This window comes from Perca flavescens, chromosome 19, assembly GCF_004354835.1.
Source record: "Perca flavescens isolate YP-PL-M2 chromosome 19, PFLA_1.0, whole genome shotgun sequence".
NCBI lineage: Eukaryota > Metazoa > Chordata > Actinopteri > Perciformes > Percidae > Perca > Perca flavescens.
Genome location: NC_041349.1, coordinates 1,197,943 through 1,217,478, shown reverse-complemented (window position 1 = coordinate 1,217,478; position 19,536 = coordinate 1,197,943). Strand labels below are relative to the sequence as shown.

The 19,536-nt window shown below is 40.6% G+C and overlaps 2 protein-coding genes and 1 pseudogene across 2 annotated transcripts in view; 2 read left to right on the top strand and 1 right to left on the bottom strand.

The window, feature by feature from the left end:
• The window catches only part of LOC114546103 (zinc finger protein 721-like), a 1,066,380-nt gene that overhangs the window by 858,198 nt on the left and 188,646 nt on the right, over positions 1-19,536 (bottom strand). The window lies entirely within an intron of this gene.
• LOC114546086 (zinc finger protein 208-like) overlaps positions 6,144-19,536 on the top strand; it is a 110,600-nt pseudogene continuing 97,207 nt past the window's right edge.
• LOC114574094 (zinc finger protein 239-like) lies at positions 6,161-18,876 on the top strand. Its single transcript, XM_028606411.1, has 3 exons — positions 6,161-6,264; positions 12,876-13,070; positions 17,886-18,876. The coding sequence occupies exons 2-3, from the start codon at positions 12,888-12,890 to the stop codon at positions 18,498-18,500; spliced, it is 798 nt and encodes a 265-aa protein (XP_028462212.1). The 5' UTR covers positions 6,161-6,264; positions 12,876-12,887; the 3' UTR covers positions 18,501-18,876.

The following is a 19,536-nucleotide window of genomic DNA, read 5'->3' as shown; positions in this document are numbered from 1 at the left end:
ACCTCTCAGGTGGTCTGGGACAGGTCTGTTACACTATGACCCACCCAGACCTCTCAGGTGGTCTGGGACAGGTCTGTTACACTATGACCCACCCAGACCTCTCAGGTGGTCTGGGACAGGTCTGCTACACTATGACCCACCCAGACCTCTCAGGTGGTCTGGGACAGGTCTGCTACACTATGACCCACCCAGACCTCTCAGGTGGTCTGGGACAGGTCTACTTGTTGTCCCCAGAGTCAGAACTAAACAGGGGGAAGCAGCGTTGAGTTTTTATGCTCCACATATCTGGAACAAACTCCCAGAAACCTGCAGGTCTGCTGCAACTCAGTTCTTTTAAATCCAGGCTGAAGACCTATCTTTTTGATGTTGCCTTTCTTTAAATAACCTATTTTTAACTGCTCTTTCTTTAAAATTCTTATGCTGCACTGTACATTTTATTCTTGTCTTTTAATGATCTTAAATTGTTGTTAATTGTTTTAATGCTTTGAAATTGTTTTTAATTGTTTTCTAACTGTTTTTAATGTTTTATGTTTCATGTAAAGCACTTTGAATTGCCTTGTTGCTGAAATGTGCTCTACAAATAAAGCTGCCTTGCCTTACGAGGGGCACGGACACAAGGGGACCACTGGTGTGAATAAAACACTTAAAGGACTCCTTAAAAAACAGGCTGGGTTATATAAAAGAGAGGGGGCTGTTTAAAAGATGGACAGATACTAAAAGAAGGTTAAAAGAACCACTGGACTTTAAATAAAAGGTCACCTCCAACACTACCCTGGTGTCTCTCCTAGAGACATAACAAAGTATAAAATAAATAAAATATATATATATATATATATATATATATATATATATATATATATATATATATATATATATATATATATATATATATATATATATATATACAGTACAGGCCAAAAGTTTGGACCCACCTTCTCATTCAATGTGTTTCCTTTTTATTTTCATGACTATTTACATTGTAGATTCTCATTGAAGGCATCAAAACTATGAATGAACACATATGGAATTATGTACTTAACAAAAAAGTGTGAAATAACTGAAAACATGTCTTATATTTTAGATTCTTCAAAGTAGCCACCCTTTGCTTTTTTATTAATAAGGGAAATAATTCCACTAATTAAAGCTGCAGTAGGTGAGATGGTGAAGATCCAGGACTTTGCCAACAAATTTGAACATCAACAACTTCTCAGTCCCCCCCTTTCTGCTGCAGCCCAAACCGTCTCCTAAGCCCCGCCCACACTAAGGGAGTTTGACACTAGGCATGTTAGACAACATGTTCAATAACTAAACACTAAACACAACGTTAACTTTACTCACTAACAGTAAAACGATGCTAACTAGCAGGCTAGCGTTAGCCCTTCCAGCATCACATCAGACCGACCACTGTGCTAACGTTACGATCATCCTCACCAGCGCAGCTCTGTGGACTTCTGACTCCTAATAACCAAGTGAAAGATAAATCATTCATGGTGATTATGTTACCTGTCGAGAGGAAACGTGGCTAACGTCTGCATCGTTCTTCAGATCTTTAAAATCTGAAAAGTCACTCCAATATTCACCCGAGTTTTGGGAAACCTTTCTGCAGCTCGTGCTAGAAAATCAACCGGGAGCCAATCGCACTCCAGGCTGTAGGTGGAGCCAGAGGAGCTGATTTATTTTATATTACATAACTCATGTAGTTCTACTGGAACATAGGCTCAGTCTCAGCTAATATGACAGAAAGCTAGTGTTATTAGTCTTACCTACTGCACCTTTAATCAATAAAAAGTCCATCCAGGTGTGTCATATGTGGGAAACCTCTGAATGAACTCCAGTGAGCATGCAGCTTGGTCCTGGTATTGCAGGTTAAAGTTGTAGTAAGTTGACATTAGAAGCCCCCAAGCACAAAGTACACTGTCTCACTGACAACCTGAATAGTTAATAGAAATGGAAACAATATGATGTCACTGTACATGAATTAATTTGATCTGAATTCATTAACATATCCACACAATGTGATGGTATGTCTTCCTACGTATGGCTATGGTAGAATTAGACTTTGGTGACTAGAAATATAAAACTAAACATTAGTTTTATCTACTAGAAATAGAAATAAAAGTGTGTTAACTAACGTTAGTTTTAGATGGGAAAAGGAGCAAATATGAAGCCACCGAGTTTACAATAGAACCCTTTCAAATGTCCGTTAACAAAATAAAGTCCGCCAAAAGTGTTTTTTAAAACAATTACAAATATGAAGCCACAAAAATTGACAATAAAACCGTTTGAGAATAGATAACACGTCAATATTATATCTTCGTTTGCACAAACAAGTCTGCAATCTAAAGTTATAGCTAGTTTTAGAAGTAAACTAAGCAAATATGAGAAAAAAATGTTCATTAGCACAAAAAAAGTCTGTTTTTGTCGCCTTTTCGTCACATTTTCGTCCTGTAGTACCATAATGAAACATGTATCACCTATGTTGTACTACAATATTTAAAGATTGTAAGAACGATGACCCAGTGGAACTATGGGTAGCTTGTGTGTGGCTGATCTAAAGTAATGTTTTAGTGGTATTTCACCATAAATTAGTTTTATGAACCAGTGATTGTGCAAGATTTATTTAAAGATATGAATGAATGATGTAATGTTTTGAACATTGGACAGTCTGTGTTACAAGTGATGACTGTTTTGAGTTTTTTTCATTAGCAAAAAATGTTCATTAGCACAAAAAAGGTCTCTAATCTAAAGTTATAGCTAGTTTTAGAAGTAAAACTAAGCAAATATGACTAAAAAATGTTCATTAGCACAAAAAAAGGTCTCTAATCTAAAGTTATAGCTAGTTTTAGAAGTAAAACTAAGGAAATATGACTAAAAAATGTTCATTAGCACAAAAAAAGGTCTCTAATCTAAAGTTATAGCTAGTTTTAGAAGTAAAACTAAGCAAATATGACTAAGAAATGTTCATTAGCACAAAAAAAGTCTGTTTTTGTCGCCTTTTCGTCATCTTTTCGTCATCTTTTCGTCATCTTTTCGTCATCTTTTCGTCATCTTTTTGCCATCTTTTCGTCATCCTTTCGTCATCTTTTTGCCATCTTTTCGTCATCCTTTCGTCATCTTTTCGTCATCTTTTCGTCATCTTTTCGTCATCTTTTCGTCATCTTTTCGTAATCTTTTTGTCATCTTTTTGCCAAGCCAGAGTTGATGAAGATGTAGAAGTACAGTAATCACATCTTTGTTTTGCTTTTTAAAGTACAAGCAAGTTGAGAAACGCTGCATTAGATGTTTTACAGTACTACAGTACTACTGTCTTTTCTTTTCCATTTCCTAGCTATGTATTTTAGCTTTGATTCAAATCAACCATGTTGTGATCGTCCTGTATTGTTTTTCATCAGTACATTTCAGGTTTTGTTCAATGACTCCACTGTGTCTGTAGTATTCTCTCTACTACTGCAGTACTTTTACAGGGATATATTTATACGTAGTACCATAATGAAACATGTATCACCTATGTTGTACTACAATATTTAATGATTGTAAGAACGATGACCCAGTGGAACTATGGGTAGCTTGTGTGTGGCTGATCTAAAGTAATGTTTTAGTGGTATTTCACCATGAATTAGTTTTATGAACCAGTGATTGTGCAAGATTTATTTAAAGATATGAATGAATGATGCAATGTTTTGAACATTGGACAGTCTGTGTTACAAGTGATTGTGAGTTTTGTGTCTAGATGTTTGGAAAATGACATCAAGGATCTGAAATTAGTAGCAAAGTGTAATTAACTGTTAGTCTCTCTCCTCCTCCATCACGGGACGAAGTCCTGAACTACAGACGCTCATATTTACTCTTCTTCCTCCACAGCTGCTCTCACTTTCTTATTTTAATCACCCATGAAACCAGCATGTGTGTGTCTGTGTGTGTGTGTGTGTGTGTGTGTGTGTGTGTGTGTGTGTGTGTGTGTGTGTGTGTGTGTGTGTCTGTGTGTGGTTAGTTAGGCTAATATTATTTTAAACTGTTGACCGAGACGCTGAGAGTTCGGTTAATTCCTCCACACACACACACACACACACACACACACACACACACACACACACACACACACACACACACACACACACACACACACACAGATGTCTGAGCAGAGGGGTGTGTTGGATTCCTCTGGCTCAGGTGGATAAAGTGAGCGCTCCTCGTTCATTAAACGGGATTCATCGTGAGACGCCGATGACCTTTGACCTTTTACCCAGAGGTTCTCCTTCTGTTGGAAAATGTCCGGCTGATAAACGTGTGTGTGTGTGTGTGTGTGTGTGTGTGTGTGTGTGTGTGTGTGTGTGTGTGTGTGTGTGTGTGTGTGTGTGTGTGTGTGTGTGTGTGTGTGTGTGTGTGTGTGTGTGTGTGTGTGTGTGTGTGTGTGTGTGTGTGTGTGTGTGTGTGTGTGTGTGTGTGTGTGTGTTTGTGTCTGATTCACTTTAGCTGCTGTGGATTTCACGCTCCATTAACCACTCAGAGAGCAGATGTTGCTGTGAAGAATCAGTTAGTGTTCAACATGATTACCCTCCAGACAACCTCCGAGGGAAACAGCCCTGAAATCACCATCACCAAACACCACCAGACTCCATGTAAATAATCAGGACTTTTATCATCCTAAAAAACACACTTCATTCAAAGTGGACAGAAACTAAATAAAACTATCAAAAGCCGTCTTGGTTCATCTTTCCACTGTTCCAACAATCACCACTCTGGTTTGGTTGAAATAAACCCTTAATTCACCCATTTACATGTGGAGATATGCTGGCTCTATACACGCTAAAAGTCCTGATTATTTACATGGAGTCTGGTGGAGATATGCTGGCTCTATACACGCTAAAAGTCCTGATTATTTACATGGAGTCTGGTGGAGATATGCTGGCTCTATACACGCTAAAAGTCCTGATTATTTACATGGAGTCTGGTGGAGATATGCTGGCTCTATACACGCTAAAAGTAGTGATTATTTACATGGAGTCTGGTGGAGATATGCTGGCTCTATACACGCTAAAAGTAGTGATTATTTACATGGAGTCTGGTGGAGAAATGCTGGCTCTATACACGCTAAAAGTCCTGATTATTTACATGGAGTCTGGTGGAGATATGCTGGCTCTATACACGCTAAAAGTCCTGATTATTTACATGGAGTCTGGTGGAGATATGCTGGCTCTATACACGCTAATTACATGGAGTCTGGTGGGTTTGGTCATAGGGTTACATTGCAGCTTGTTTCTATCATCAGTCCCACTGACTGACTGATGAATAATATATACTAGTGGCGCCCTCTGGTGGAGGAAACATGTCGCTGCCATTTCTTACATGCAGAAAATATATACATACTTTTAGCGTGTATCACCAAACCTACCAAACTCCATGTAAATAATCAGGACTTTTAGCGTGTATAGAGCCAGCATATCTCCACCAGACTCCATGTAAATAATCAGGACTTTTAGTGTGTATAGAGCCTGCATATCTCCACCAGACTCCATGTAAATAATCAGGACTTTTAGTGTGTATAGAGCCAGCATATCTCCACCAGACTCCATGTAAATAATCAGGACTTTTAGTGTGTATAGAGCCACCATATCTCCACATGTAAATGGGTGAATTAAGGGTTTATTTCAACCAAACCAGAGTGGTGATTGTTGGAACAGTGGAAAGATGAACCAAGACGGCTTTTGGTAGTTTCATTTAGTTTCTGTCCACTTTGAATGAAGTGTGTTTTATGATGATAAAAGTCCTGATTATTTACATGGAGTCTGGTGAAAAAGTAAAGTAAAATGCTCAAAATGAATTTATATTTTTTAATTTCTCTTTATACCTCTACATTATTTTAGTTATGATAATGCTGTAGATTATTTAACACTCAAGTAAAGTAGAAGTACTTTGAGTTAAGTACAGTAGGCTACTTGAGTAAATGTACTCAGTTCCAGTACACCACTAACTATATATATATATATGTATAGTGTATATGTATATATGTAGTGTATATATAATTAACAGTGTGTGTGTGTGTAGTTCCCCTCCTGAGCTCTAGCCGGCGCCACTGGCCTTCTTTCATTTAAAACTTTTATTGTGAAAAGCCCTGAGTAGGAGGAAAGCGGAAGTGCCATTGTTCCCCTGTGATATATATATGTCTCGTGTTAGCGGTAGAATAGCTGTGTAGTGTGTTAGCTGCTGATCTTATTGGACCGTTTTAGGAGACAGAGCTCGAGGTAAAGACACACACACACTCAGGTAAAGCTCTTTATCACGGAGATCAAAGCGAGGAGAAGGCTGAGCTGCGCATGCGCCGGCACTCGATGATTTCAGGTGGGCTCCGTGTGTTGCTCCTCCATCAAATTTGAATCTCTTCCTAAGAAAGTCAGCGACCGGATATATCTTGTAGATTATTTTAAAGTGAGTCTCTTTGACTTTTGGGGAAATGGGCCATTTAATGAATTTAAAATGTGCTTTTTCTATGGACGATGCGTCCATGTTCGGAAACCTGTACACACAATCCTCTGTTATAACCAAAACATCATTTAGATTTCAAAGCATCACTAATATATTTATTATTACATTTATTGTCAAATAAAGTACAATCATTAATGACTAAATTTGGTAAAGCTGGTAAGGGTTTTGTTGAATTAACTGTAATAATGGTACAGGTATTGCTTTACATATCTTATTGTATTCTCTACATGTACAGTTTAAATTATATTTGTCTAAGAAAGATATTCCAAAAAAGTTACCATTATCATCTACAATATCATTCACAAAAACAATGCCCTTTTCATACCAATCATACCTGAACAATGAATTCCTATTGATTATAATGACCCTATTGTTCCATAAGGTGGATCCATGTGGAGAAAAGTTATGGGTAAATATCATTTTCCAATATTTGAGAACTTGTTTGTGGAAGTTTGACAACTTAACAGGAATTTTGGTCACCTCAAAATCACATTGCTGAAGAAAGATGTCTGGGTATGTGAAACCACACAGAATCTGGTTGTGATAGATATGTTTTCAACCAGTTAATCTTAAGGGTCCCAAACATTGATTCAAAGTCCAATGCTTTAATACCACCCATATCATACTATTTAACCAGCTGGGATTTCTTAATATAATGGCTTCTGTTTTTCCACAGGAGTTGGAAAACAATTGAATTGGCTTTCTTAACATTACTGGAAGAAACATCCAGGGAGTGACATGGATAAATCACTTTGGAAATACCTTCTGATTTAGACAGAGTGGCCCTCATTTATCAACCTAACGTAGGAACCAGCGCAGATATGAGCGCAGAAATCAGGCTTGTTGGAGATGAGCTGCTCCTCGCCTGTAAAGTAGACGAGAGCAGGCGGCAGCAGCGGGGGGGGACGAAAATCAGCTCTCAAGTGGGACAGTTTTCAGCTGATTCCAGCAGCATTCAGGCTGAACAGGAAGTGACACAAACACTGTGGTCCGATTCCGATTTAATAAACTTTTTTCAGACCCATATATCAGCTCCTATAGTCTCCAGTTGATTTTATTATGACAGAGTAGCTGTCAAAATGCTCTACATGTGATCTGTTGCTGATTTTAATTAACAACAGACTGGAGATGATCTGTAATCTGAACAGATTTAGTCTCTCTGACTTCTAAACATAACTATAAGCCTCACTACAGGAGTTCTGTACAGAATAAGCTTTTAAATCAGACCCATAGCAGTTAAAATCCCTCCCTCTGTGTCCACCTGGCTCTTGCAGTCGGTGAAAAGCACAACGATGCGCAGGAATGAGTAGTTGGTCCTAAATCTCCATGGTTTGTGTAACTAGCCCTCTAGAAACCGTAGAGGGAGAAAGAGAAACTTAACAGCTATTCTAGCAAAGTTCTATTTAAATATAAAATCAATTTCGCCTACTTTGTTATAATATTCTTAATTTTGGCATAACAAGAGAGATATCGAGGGGTGAGCAGTTTCAATACCATATATGAACAGGTAAACAAGGTAAACATTCAGTACCTGCCATATACTGGCGTGCAAAAATATTTGGAATCATCAACGTAACATTAACCATGCTCCAGTTTTAGCATCAGGTTATTCAACCTCAAATGTTCAGTGATGCATTACCAAACAAAGTGCAGGTAGTGGTAATACTTAAATATCGGAGCGTTTACGTCAAACAAAAAGATTAAAGTTTCACTGAAAAATGTGATTGTAGGCTGAATTTCTGACAGCCATTCAAATGATAAGAAAAGAAGTGTTCAGTTTGGGTCCACTCTCCGGTTATCGATCAGAGCGTATCCTTTGAAGAAGGCCCGTTTACCTTTCTGGCTTCTTGGACCAGTGGCCACAGCTTTGCACGCGCCTCCCGGTCTTCTTTTAAACGTATGTTCATGTCTTTACTAGAGATAAATATATATATATATAAATGTCTGGGTATGTGAAACCACATAGAATCTGGTTGTGATAGATATGTTTTCAACCAGTTAATCTTAAGGGTCCCAAACATTGATTCAAAGTCCAATGCTTTAATACCACCCATATCATACTCTTTAACCAGCTGGGATTTCTTAATATAATGGCTTCTGTTTTTCCACAGGAGTTGGAAAACAATTGAATTGGCTTTCTTAACATTACTGGAAGAAACATCCAGGGAGTGACATGGATAAATCACTTTGGAAATACCTTCTGATTTAGACAGAGTGGCCCTATCGATACCAGTATCGGTATCGGCTCCGATACCGCCTAAAACGCTGGTATCGGTATCGGGAAGTACTGGAGTTAATGCACTGATCCGATACCACGTAATAAAGCCCTAAAGAAAATCTATGTTAAAATAGATTATTTATGTTCTTTTTCTGTTATAACTGACTGTCAAAGTGGACAATAAAAGAAAGTTCTGTGGCATTCATGGTTTGTGTTTGTTCATGTTTCACAAAGATAGAAATAATATCACATCCATACAGAGATAGTAGTGTACAGCTGTTAAAACAATAAAATATATGACCCACTGGTATCGGATCGGTACTCGGTATCGGGAAGCAAAAAATGGTATCGGACCATCTCTAGTCTTTTCACACTCTCGCATCCTTCGACTTCTTCCAAACATCGTCCCGCACAGTCGTGTGTGTGTTTGTGTGTCTCTGTGTGTGTGTACAAACACTAGAACACATCCAGCTACAGTCAGAATACAGTCAGAACAGGGCTTTATCTTCAAATGGGACCAAATACAAAAACCCAAGCTGCTTATTTTCCATCTTAAGTCAATACTATATGTATATAAATATTATATACAGTTACAGTATATTATTATTACACTATAGCCTAACTGTTGTTTATCAATCAGTGTCACAGAACATGAATCTGCTACTCCGCTTTCTCAATCGCAAAGTAGCAACAGTTACTTAGCAACACACACACACACACACACACACACACACACTCTACTGGTCAAAAGTTTTAGAACACCCCAATTTTTGCAGGTTTTTATTGAAATGCATGCAGTTCAATGTCGTATTGTACTCTGAAATGAAAGAATATAACAAATGAACGATTTAAGTTAAAAAATAAATCATGGAATCAATTTATAAACCAAAATGTAACCAAATGTAGTCTACATTTTTGACTCATCAAAGTAGCCCCCTTTGGCAGATATAACGGCTTGTGGCATTCTTTCTACAATGGAAATCAAATATTCTTCAGAAAGTTCTTCCCAACTCTGTTGCAGAAGTTCCCATAAATGTGTGGCCCTTGGAGGTTGCTTTGCTTTCACTTTTCTGTCCAGTTCATCCCAAACCAGCTCAATGGGGTTTAAGTCTGGTGACTGTGCTGGCCTCTCCATGTTTTTAAGCTTACCATCTGGTTCTTTTTGCTAAGGTAGTTCTGGCATAGCTTGGACTTATGTTTTGGGTCATTATCTTGCTGTAGGATGAACCCCTGACCAACTAGACCCATACCAGAGGGTACTGCATGGAGCTGCAAAATGCTGTGGTAGCCGTTTTGGTTCAGGGTGCCTTTCACTCTGTACAAATCACCGACCCTGGATCCAGCAAAACAGCACCAGACCATCACGCTTCCTCCTCCATGTTTGACAGTTGTCACACACTGAGGAACCATCCTTTCGAATGAACCGAAGATTTCAAATTTTGATTCATCAGTCCATAACACCTTCTTCCAGTCTTCAGTAGTCCATTGGCGATGTTTCTTGGCCCAGGCAAGCCTCTTTTTCTTATTCTGATGTCTTAGCAATGGCTTTCTTGCTGCAACTGGACCTATCAAACCTGCAGATCCAAGTCTTCTCTTTCCAGTTGAAACTGAGACTTCTTATTACGACCACTATTAAGCTGTGTTTGAAGCTGTTGTCCTGTGAGCCGCCTATCACGCAAGCTGTTGACTCTCAGAAACTTGTCTTCTGATTCTGTTGTGGCTTTGGGTCTGCCAGACCTCTTCCTGTCAGAGTCTCCCCCAGTTTCTAAGTGCCTTTTGATGGTGAAGAATACTGTACTCACTGACACCTTGACTTTCTTCGCAATTTCTCCGTAGGAAAGACCAACATTCTTAAGTGTTATGATGGTCTGTCTCTCTTCCATTGTTAATTGCCTTTTTCCCAACATTTTTATAGCAACACACTACTTTCTGCAGTACAATACTGTTCAAATAATGCTCACGAGGGTACGGTACCACAGTGTGTTCCAACAATACGTTTATACAAACAGAGGGGGCTGTAAGTAATCCAGACCAGTGTGAACACCTGTGGGAATTGGTAGCACCAACTTTCAAAGCTTGATCAACCTCCATTGCTGCAGAACAGCTTTACATTGTTAACCCATTTGTTGTTCCCTGAAAAAGGCCTTTTTGTAAAATACTGAAATGTACATTATTTTTTCAGTTTAGGGTAACCTTACTTTTTTTTAACCTCAGGCAGTTCACCACTTACCTCTGTACCATTTCAAGCTATTCATTGGACTTGAACTGCTAAAATTTCAATAAAAAACTAAAATAATTGGGGTGCTCTAAAACTTTTGACCAGTAGTGTATATTTAGATGGGCTACTTCATCCTATTCCAGGTGTATAAGGTGCTGCCGTCAGGCAGAAGATAAGGCTGCCCTCCTTACAAACCAACCGGGCTCGCCAATCATTTCTTCCTACCAGCATTACACTACTGAATAAGTTAGGGAAAATAACTTGATCCTTTCTGTGTGATAATACTGCACTTTATTAAAATGTCACTGACGATGTGGCACCTTACTACTGATAGCCCACTGGTGCCAGTGAATGATACTGCAGTTTACTGTTTAATAATGTATAGATACTTGGTGTTGTGTATTGTTGTTGTGCAGGGGGAGGGAGGGTTTAGTGGTTTGGGTTGTTGTCAGTTGTCTGTCTGTCTATCTTCCAAAAGGATTCTTCTTGAGGCCTTTTTTATCCACTGTGTGGATGGGCATCATATCTTTGGCCAAATTATAGCATTGGTGATTTAGGTATGTCTCTTCAAGTTCTTGTCGTACTTCGTGCCACTAGCAAGAACACTCGCTATCTAGGCTTGTTTGGCTAATTTGTTTTTGTTTGGATATTATCATGCGCTCATGATTAGTTCTATTTTGTTGTCTATCTATTTTTTCACTTACACTGTCACTCTGTTGAAATATGCACACACGTCACTTGGTACGCTCCATAGGGTTCATCACATAGTGAACACGTGGTACGCTCCATAGGGTTTGTCACGTAGTGGCCCCGTGGTACGCTCAGTAGGCCAGTGGCATGGTAACTGGCCAATCAAACGTGATCATTATAGAGTTTCAAGCTCTAATTCAAACACAACTAAGCCACACAGCCAACGGACGGGACACAGCGCTCCACAAAATAAATTAAATATTGCATACGTATTGCGACAATTCAGATATAATACCTATATTGAGTCGATATATATCTTGCACCTAGTTAGGAGCGAGGCAGGGGGCCCTGGAGCCTGTTATCTCTTGCCTGGGTTCACATAGTGGGGCTCTGGAGCCTGTTAAATTAATCTATACTTATTGTGACACTTTCGTGATATCGCAATAACGATATTAAGTCAATATATCGTGCACCCCTGGACCAGGCTAACAGCCAGGATTTATTAATCCTGGAGCTTTTTCTGTTCACTCAGTAGTGCTTTTACCTTATTCAGGGATGCTCCGAATCCAGGATTCAGCTTCTAACTTGACTTGGCTGAATATTGGGCTTTTTGATGGGGTCGGGTTTCTGCTCAACCGTAGAATTTTTTTTCCCACCGAACCCTACGGCTTGCGCTAGGCACGCTACGCTGGTCGCTGTAATGACGGCGCTGTTGATTACGGGAAGGTGTTTACGTAGCTGGAGCGTTCAATGCGTTCAACAGAAAAAGTCTTGTTTGGCAGTACTTTCACTCAAAAGAAGATAATTCAAGTCCAGCTACATGTTTAATTTGCAATGCTGATTTGTCTGGTGGTGCCGTGGACCCTAAACAATACACAACATGGCCGCTGTTACAACATTTGGTTTGAAACATCAGAAAGAATATGAATTGTACATGAAGGAATCTACCAAAATGCAGTAACTTCAGGTACGGCAAAGGAAGGACAGTCACTGTTTACTTCATTCATGTGTTTACTGTGTTCATGGACTGAGGATGGTGGGAGGATTCGGTATTCGGTTTCGGATTCGGCAGAATCTTAACCAGTGGAATCGGTATTCAGCCGAACCCCAAAAATCTGGATTCGGTGCATCCCTATTATTATTATTATTATTATTATTATTATTATTATTATTATTATTAGCCTGCATTAAAATACAACAGGTACATATTGCTGTTCAGTTAAGCCCTGTTATTATTTTAACATTGTGATCATTGCTGGATTTCAGGACAAGAGAGGAATGGAGGAGGACAACCAGAACCAGGAGCAGCGGAGCACCAAGTTCCCCAGGAGACCAGCATCAGACTGGGACTCTGATACCAACAAGGTCCCCAGAAGACAAGCAGCAGACTGGGACTCTGATACCAACAAGGTCCCCAGAAGACAAGCAGCAGACTGGGACTCTGATAGCAGCGATGTTCAGGTCAGTGTTCAGGACACAACAACCACTCTAAAGAAACCAGGAAGAGAGTCGAGGCTCCTTGGATCATTCTGTTGTTTGAGATCAAATATGGAGAAAGGAAGTTGTAGGAGCCCATTGAGTTATTGAGTAAATGTCTTTAATTAATTGCCTTTTTGAGGGGCTTAACATACTCAAAAACGCACCAAAATTGGCAGAGTATGATTGTGTGCCCTGACAGTACCTACGTAAGGACTACTAGCCAGTCAGAAGCAGAGTTTGAGGGCATACCCTGACAGTACCTAGGTAAGGACTACTAGCCAGTCAGAAGCAGAGTTTGAGGGCGTACCCTGACAGTACCTAGGTAAGGACTACTAGCCAGTCAGAAGCAGAGTTTGAGGGCGTACCCTGACAGTACCTACAGTGGGGAGAACAAGTATTTGATACACTGCCGATTTTGCAGGTTTTCCTACTTGCAAAGCATGTACAGTACAGGCCAAAAGTTTGGACACACCTTCTCATTCCATGTGTTTCTTTATTTTCATGACTATTTACATTGTAGATTCTCACTGAAGGCATCAAAACTATGAATGAACACATATGGAATTATGTACTTAACAAAAAAGTGTGAAATAACTGAAAACATGTCTTATATTTTAGATTCTTCAAAGTAGCCACCCTTTGCTCTGATTACTGCTCTGCACACTCTTGGCATTCTCTTGATGAGCTTCAAGAGGTAGTCACCTGACATGGTTTTCCAACAGTCTTGAAGGAGTTCCCAGAGATGTTTGCACTTGTTGGCCCTTTTGCCTTCACTCTGCGGTCCAGCTCACCCCAAACCATCTGGATTGGGTTCAGGTCTGGTGACTGTGGAGGCCAGGTCATCTGGCGCAGCACTCCATCACTCTCCTTCTTGGTAGGGCTTTGACTCCGAACTTCGTTATTCGAATATCATTCGAATATTTAAAAAAATAATGATATTCGAACGAATATTAGCAAGCCCTTAATATTCGAACCTGTTATGGGCATTATTTTTTGTAAATGCGTTTGCTTGTAAACGTTGTTTTCAGTTCAGATTCCGAGGCTTTTTCACGCATTTCAAAATGTAACCACACGTTGCAGCGACGCACATCTCTTGGCCGTGGCTTGGTAGCGTTGCATTCCCCCCGAATTCTCAAAGAAGGCTGGCTTGCGCAGGGCCAGGACCAGGGCCAGGCCAGACCAGGGCCAGGCCAGACCAGACCAGGGCCAGACCAGGGCCCGGCCAGCTCAGCGGCGTCTTTCTCCTGTTGCGTTCCGCTGTCTCTCCTACCTACACCGGCCCCGCATCCTGTCCATTCTCCCCTTTCTACCTGCCTGCTCAGTGCTGCTGCTCATGAGGAGAGAGAGGGGGGGGGCTGTTCCTCAGTCACACAACAGAAGAGAGAGGAGACTGTTTCGGCGGCAACAGGAGAGAAATACATTGCGTGCTCGCTGGACAATACTGGCGACTCTTTTTATTTTACAGAAAGTCGCTGTCTTTTCTAAAGAGAGTCGCCAGATTTGTCGCTAGTCGCTTTTGTGAAAAAAAGTCGCTAAGTTGGCAACACCGCCCACACACACCGGCTCGACGCACACACCAGCACACGAGTATAAACATCAGACCACTTTACGTAGGCTACGGTGAAAGCTCCAAACTTCCTGTCGAAAGCATACTGTTTGTGTTTAATCCAGCGTCTGACTTTTAATTTTTTTTTTTCTAAACTGAAGACATTGAATGGTCAAAATATTATTAATAAATATTCAAATATATTCGAATATTAATAAACAAACGAACTTCGAATATGATTTTTGGGCAAAAGTCAAAGCCCTACTTCTTGGTGAAATAGCCCTTACACAGCCTGGAGGTGTGTTTGGGGTCATTGTCCTGTTGAAAAATAAATGATGGTCCAACTAAACGCAAACCAGATTGGATGGCATGTCGCTGCAGGATGCTGTGGTAGCCATGCTGGTTCAGTATGTCTTCAATTTTGAATAAATCCCCAACAGTGTCACCAGCAAAGCACCCCCACACCATCACACCTCCTCCTCCATGCTTCACGGTGGGAACCAGGCACGTAGAATCCATCCGTTCACCTTTTCTGTGTCGCACAAAGACACGGCGGTTGGAACCAAAGATCTCAAATTTGGACTCATCAGACCAAAGCACAGATTCCCAATGGTCTAATGTCCATTCCTTGAGTTTCTTGGCCCAAACAAATCTCTTCCGCTTGTTGCCTCTCCTTAGCAGTGGTTTCCTAGCAGCTACTTGACCATGAAGGCCTGATTCAGTCTCCTCTTAACAGTTGTTCTAGAGATGTGTCTGCTGCTAGAACTCTGTGTGGCATTCATCTGGTCTCTAATCTGAGCTGCTGTTAACTTGTGATTTCTGAGGCTGGTGACTCGGATGAACTTATCCTCAGCAGCAGAGGTGACTCTTGGTCTTCCATTCCTGGGGCGGTCCTCATGTGAGCCAGTTTCATTGTAGTGCTTGATGGTTTTTGCGACTGCACTTGGGGACACATTCAAAGTTTTCACAATTTTCTGGACTGACTGACCTTCATTTGTTAAAGTAATGATGGCCACTCGTTTCTCTTTACTTAGCTGATTGGTTCTTGCCATAATATGAATTCTATCAGTTGTCCAATAGGGCTGTCGGCTGTGTATCAACCTGACTTCTGCACAACACAACTGATGGTCCCAAACCCATTAATAAGGGAAAAAAATCCTTCTTTTTAAGGGAAAACCATTTCAGGTGACTACCTCATGAAGCTCATTGAGAGAACACCAAGGGTTTGCAGTGCTATCAAAAAAGCAAAGGGTGGCTACTTTGAGAAATCTAAAATATAAGACATGTTTTCAGTTCATTCACACTTTTTCGTTAAGGACATAATTCCATTTCATTCATAGTTTTGATGCCTTCAGTGAGAATCTACAATGTAAATAGTCATGAAAATAAAGAAAACTCATTGAATGCGAAGGTGTGTCCAAACTTTTGGCCAGTACAGTAGAGGTCTGTAATTTTTATCATAGGTACACTTAAACTGTTAGAGACAGAATCTAAAACAAAATTCCAGAAAATCACATTGTATGATTTTTAAATAAATAATTTGCATTTTATTGCATGACATAAGTATTTGATCACCTACCAACCAGTAAGAATTCCAGCTCTCACAGACCTGTTAATTTTTCTTTAAGAAGCCCTCCTGTTCTCCATTCATTAACTGTATTAACTGCACCTGTTTGAACTGGTTACCTGTATGAAAGACACCTGTCCACACACTCAACAACAACAAGAGACTCCAATCTCTCCACAATGGCCAAGACAAGATAGCTGTGTAAGGACATCAGGGAGAAAATTGTAGACCAGCACAAGGCTGGGATGGGCTACAGGACAATAGGCAAGCAGCTTGGTGAGAAGGCAACAACTGTTGGCGCAATTATTAGAAAATGGAAGAAGTTCAAGATGACGGTCAGTCTCTCTCGGTCTGGGGCACCATGCAAGATCTCACCTCGTGGGGCATCAATGATCATGAGGAAGGTGAGGGACCAGCCCAGAACTACACGGCAGAACCTGGTCAATGACCTGAAGAGAGCTGGGACCACAGTCTCAAAGAAAACCATTAGTAACACACTACGCCGTCATGGATTAAAATCCTGCAGTGCACGCAAGGTCCCCCTTCTCAAGGCAGCACATGTCCAGGCCCGTCTGAAGTTTGCCAATGACCATCTGGATGATCCAGAGGAGGAATGGGAGAAGGTCATGTGGTCTGATGAGACAAAAAATAGAGCTTTTTGGTCTAAACTCCACTCGCCGTGTTTGGAGGAAGTAGAAGGATGAGTACAACCCCAAGAACACCATCCCAACCGTGAAGTGTGGAGGTGGAAACATCATTCTTTGGGGATGCTTTTCTGCAAAGGGGACAGGACGACTGCACCGTATTGAGGGGAGGATGGATGGGGCCATGTTTTGCGAGATCTTGGCCAACAACCTCCTTCCCTCAGTAAGCGCATTGAAGATGGGTCGTGGCTGAGTCTTCCAGCATGACAACGACCGTAACACACAGCCAGGGCAACTAAGGAGTGGCTCCATAAGAAGAATCTCAAGGTCCTGGAGTGGCCTAGCCAGTCTCCAGACTTGAACCCAATAGAAAATATTTGGAGGGAGCTGAAAGTCTGTATTGCCCAGTGACAGCCCGAAACCTGAAGGATCTGGAAAATGTCTGTGGGCCAAAATCCCTGCTGCAGTGTGTGCAAACCTGGTCAAGAACTACAGGAAACGTATGATCTCTGTAATTGCAAACTAAGGTTTCTGTACCAAATATTAAGTTCTGCTTTTCTGATGTATCAAATACTTATGTCATGCAATAACATGCAAATGAATTACTTAAAAATCGTACAATGTGATTTTCTGTATTTCTGTTTTAGATTCCATCACTCACAGTTGAAGTGTACCTATGATAAAAGTTACAGATTTCTACATGCTTTGTAAGTGGGAAAACCTGCAAAATTGGCAGTGTATTAAATATTGTATTCCCCACTGTAGGTAAGGACTACTCGGTCAGAAGCAGAGTATGAGGGCATGCCACGCTAGCAGCTTGGCGAGCATTATAACGTGTGTTACAAAGTGCCGCACGATTGTCTCTGAAGTAAAGGCTGGACAGTTTGTGAACACTGTTAACATGTCTGCATCCGGCACATATATTCCTTCATAAATTATTGTATGAGGAGTTAAAATTGTGAGAGCAAGGTTTAAAGAAGTTTGTTCTCTCAATCTCTCTCTCTCTCTCTCTCTCTCTCTCTGTTTGTCTGTTGTTATAGAAACGGAGAGGAAGAAAGGGACCCAAACGTCACCACTGTCAACACTGTGACAAATCCTTCACATCATCTGGATATTTAAAGATTCATCAGAGAGTTCATACTGGAGACAAACCTTACAGCTGTGATCTATGTGGGGCAGCATTCATACAACAGAGTACCTTAAAAAGACATCATCGCATTCACACTGGAGATAAACCTTACAGCTGTGATCAATGTGGGGCAGCTTTCGCACGACAGAATACCCTAAACAGACATCAACACATTCACACTGGATATAAACCTTACAGCTGTGATCAATGTGGGGCAGCTTTCGCACGACGGGGTAACCTAAAAAGCCATCAACGCATTCACACTGGAGATAAACCTTACAGCTGTGATCAATGTGGTAAAACCTTTTCTTGTAGTAGTGACCTAGTAATCCACCGACGTGTTCACACTGGAGAGAAGCCGTACTGGTGTGAGCAATGTGGTAAAATGTTTTCTAAGAGTAGTAGCCTTAAATCTCACCAGCGCATTCACACTGGAGAGAAGCCGTACTGGTGTGAACAATGTGGAAAAATGTTTTCTCAGAGTAGTAGCCTTAAAACTCACCAGCGCCTTCACACTGCCTCATAGTGAACATGTTTCAGAGCCAACATGTTCCCTCCTGCCTCCTCCTCATGCCCTGATAGCTGAGTTTTTGTATTCTGATCTTCTCTCCACAATGAAGGCTGACCAGCAGTAACTTTATCTTCTGAACACCATGGATGTTATCCTGTTATCACTACATATTACGCTCCCTCCCTTTTGAAGGGATTAATTCCACTCAAAATTAGTTTATATTCCTGTAATAAAATATTTTGAGTTCAGGGTTCAACTGCTAGCGCTATTTAACTAATGCTGCAACAAAGGAGTATTCTTAATTTAAAAAATCTTGGGACGAACAACTGATCTTAAAGCAACTTTTTGTTTGAACTGTGTGACTTTTTGTACCTTTTTTTTTTTTTTTTTTTTTTTTTTTTATGTTTCCAAAATTGTTCCAGTGGTTCATCAACTCATAACAGGCTGAACGGCACTTCTGCATTCCCTTTGCGGCTCTCTACCGGCTATAACCGCACTATGCAAGTCTGCCAGATCGGGTAGCTGATCTGTAGTTCCAATGAGACATAATCATAATGGGACAATTCCTCTTCCAACCTGTAGGGGGACTGAAGAGGAAAAGTTACATAGTGTTGCTTTAAAGGACAAATCCGGCACAAAATGACCCTAGGGGTACATAACACGTGTACCGAGTCGACCGTTCTCGGTCGTCGGGTCAGAGGGTAAAGTAAATATAAATCTGTATTTCTTCACCACTAACAAGGCTCAAAATATCACCATACTTCCATGGTAGCATAATGAGGGTCCCTACATGTTAACCCCAGCATTGAGATCTTTGTAAGTGTCCAGACAGTTTATTAAAAGATAGTTTAGAAAGACTTCACCATACCTAGAGATTGGCATGATTTTATGTCGGTTAGCCTAACTGCTAGGCTTAAACTGCTAAAAATCCCACAACCTTGCTGTCCTCTCCACACGCCAGACAGACACACTTCCTTGGCTTAGAATTACAATATGAACCACTAAAAATACCACTACTTTGCCGACTGAACACAGAATTACGGCAATGATC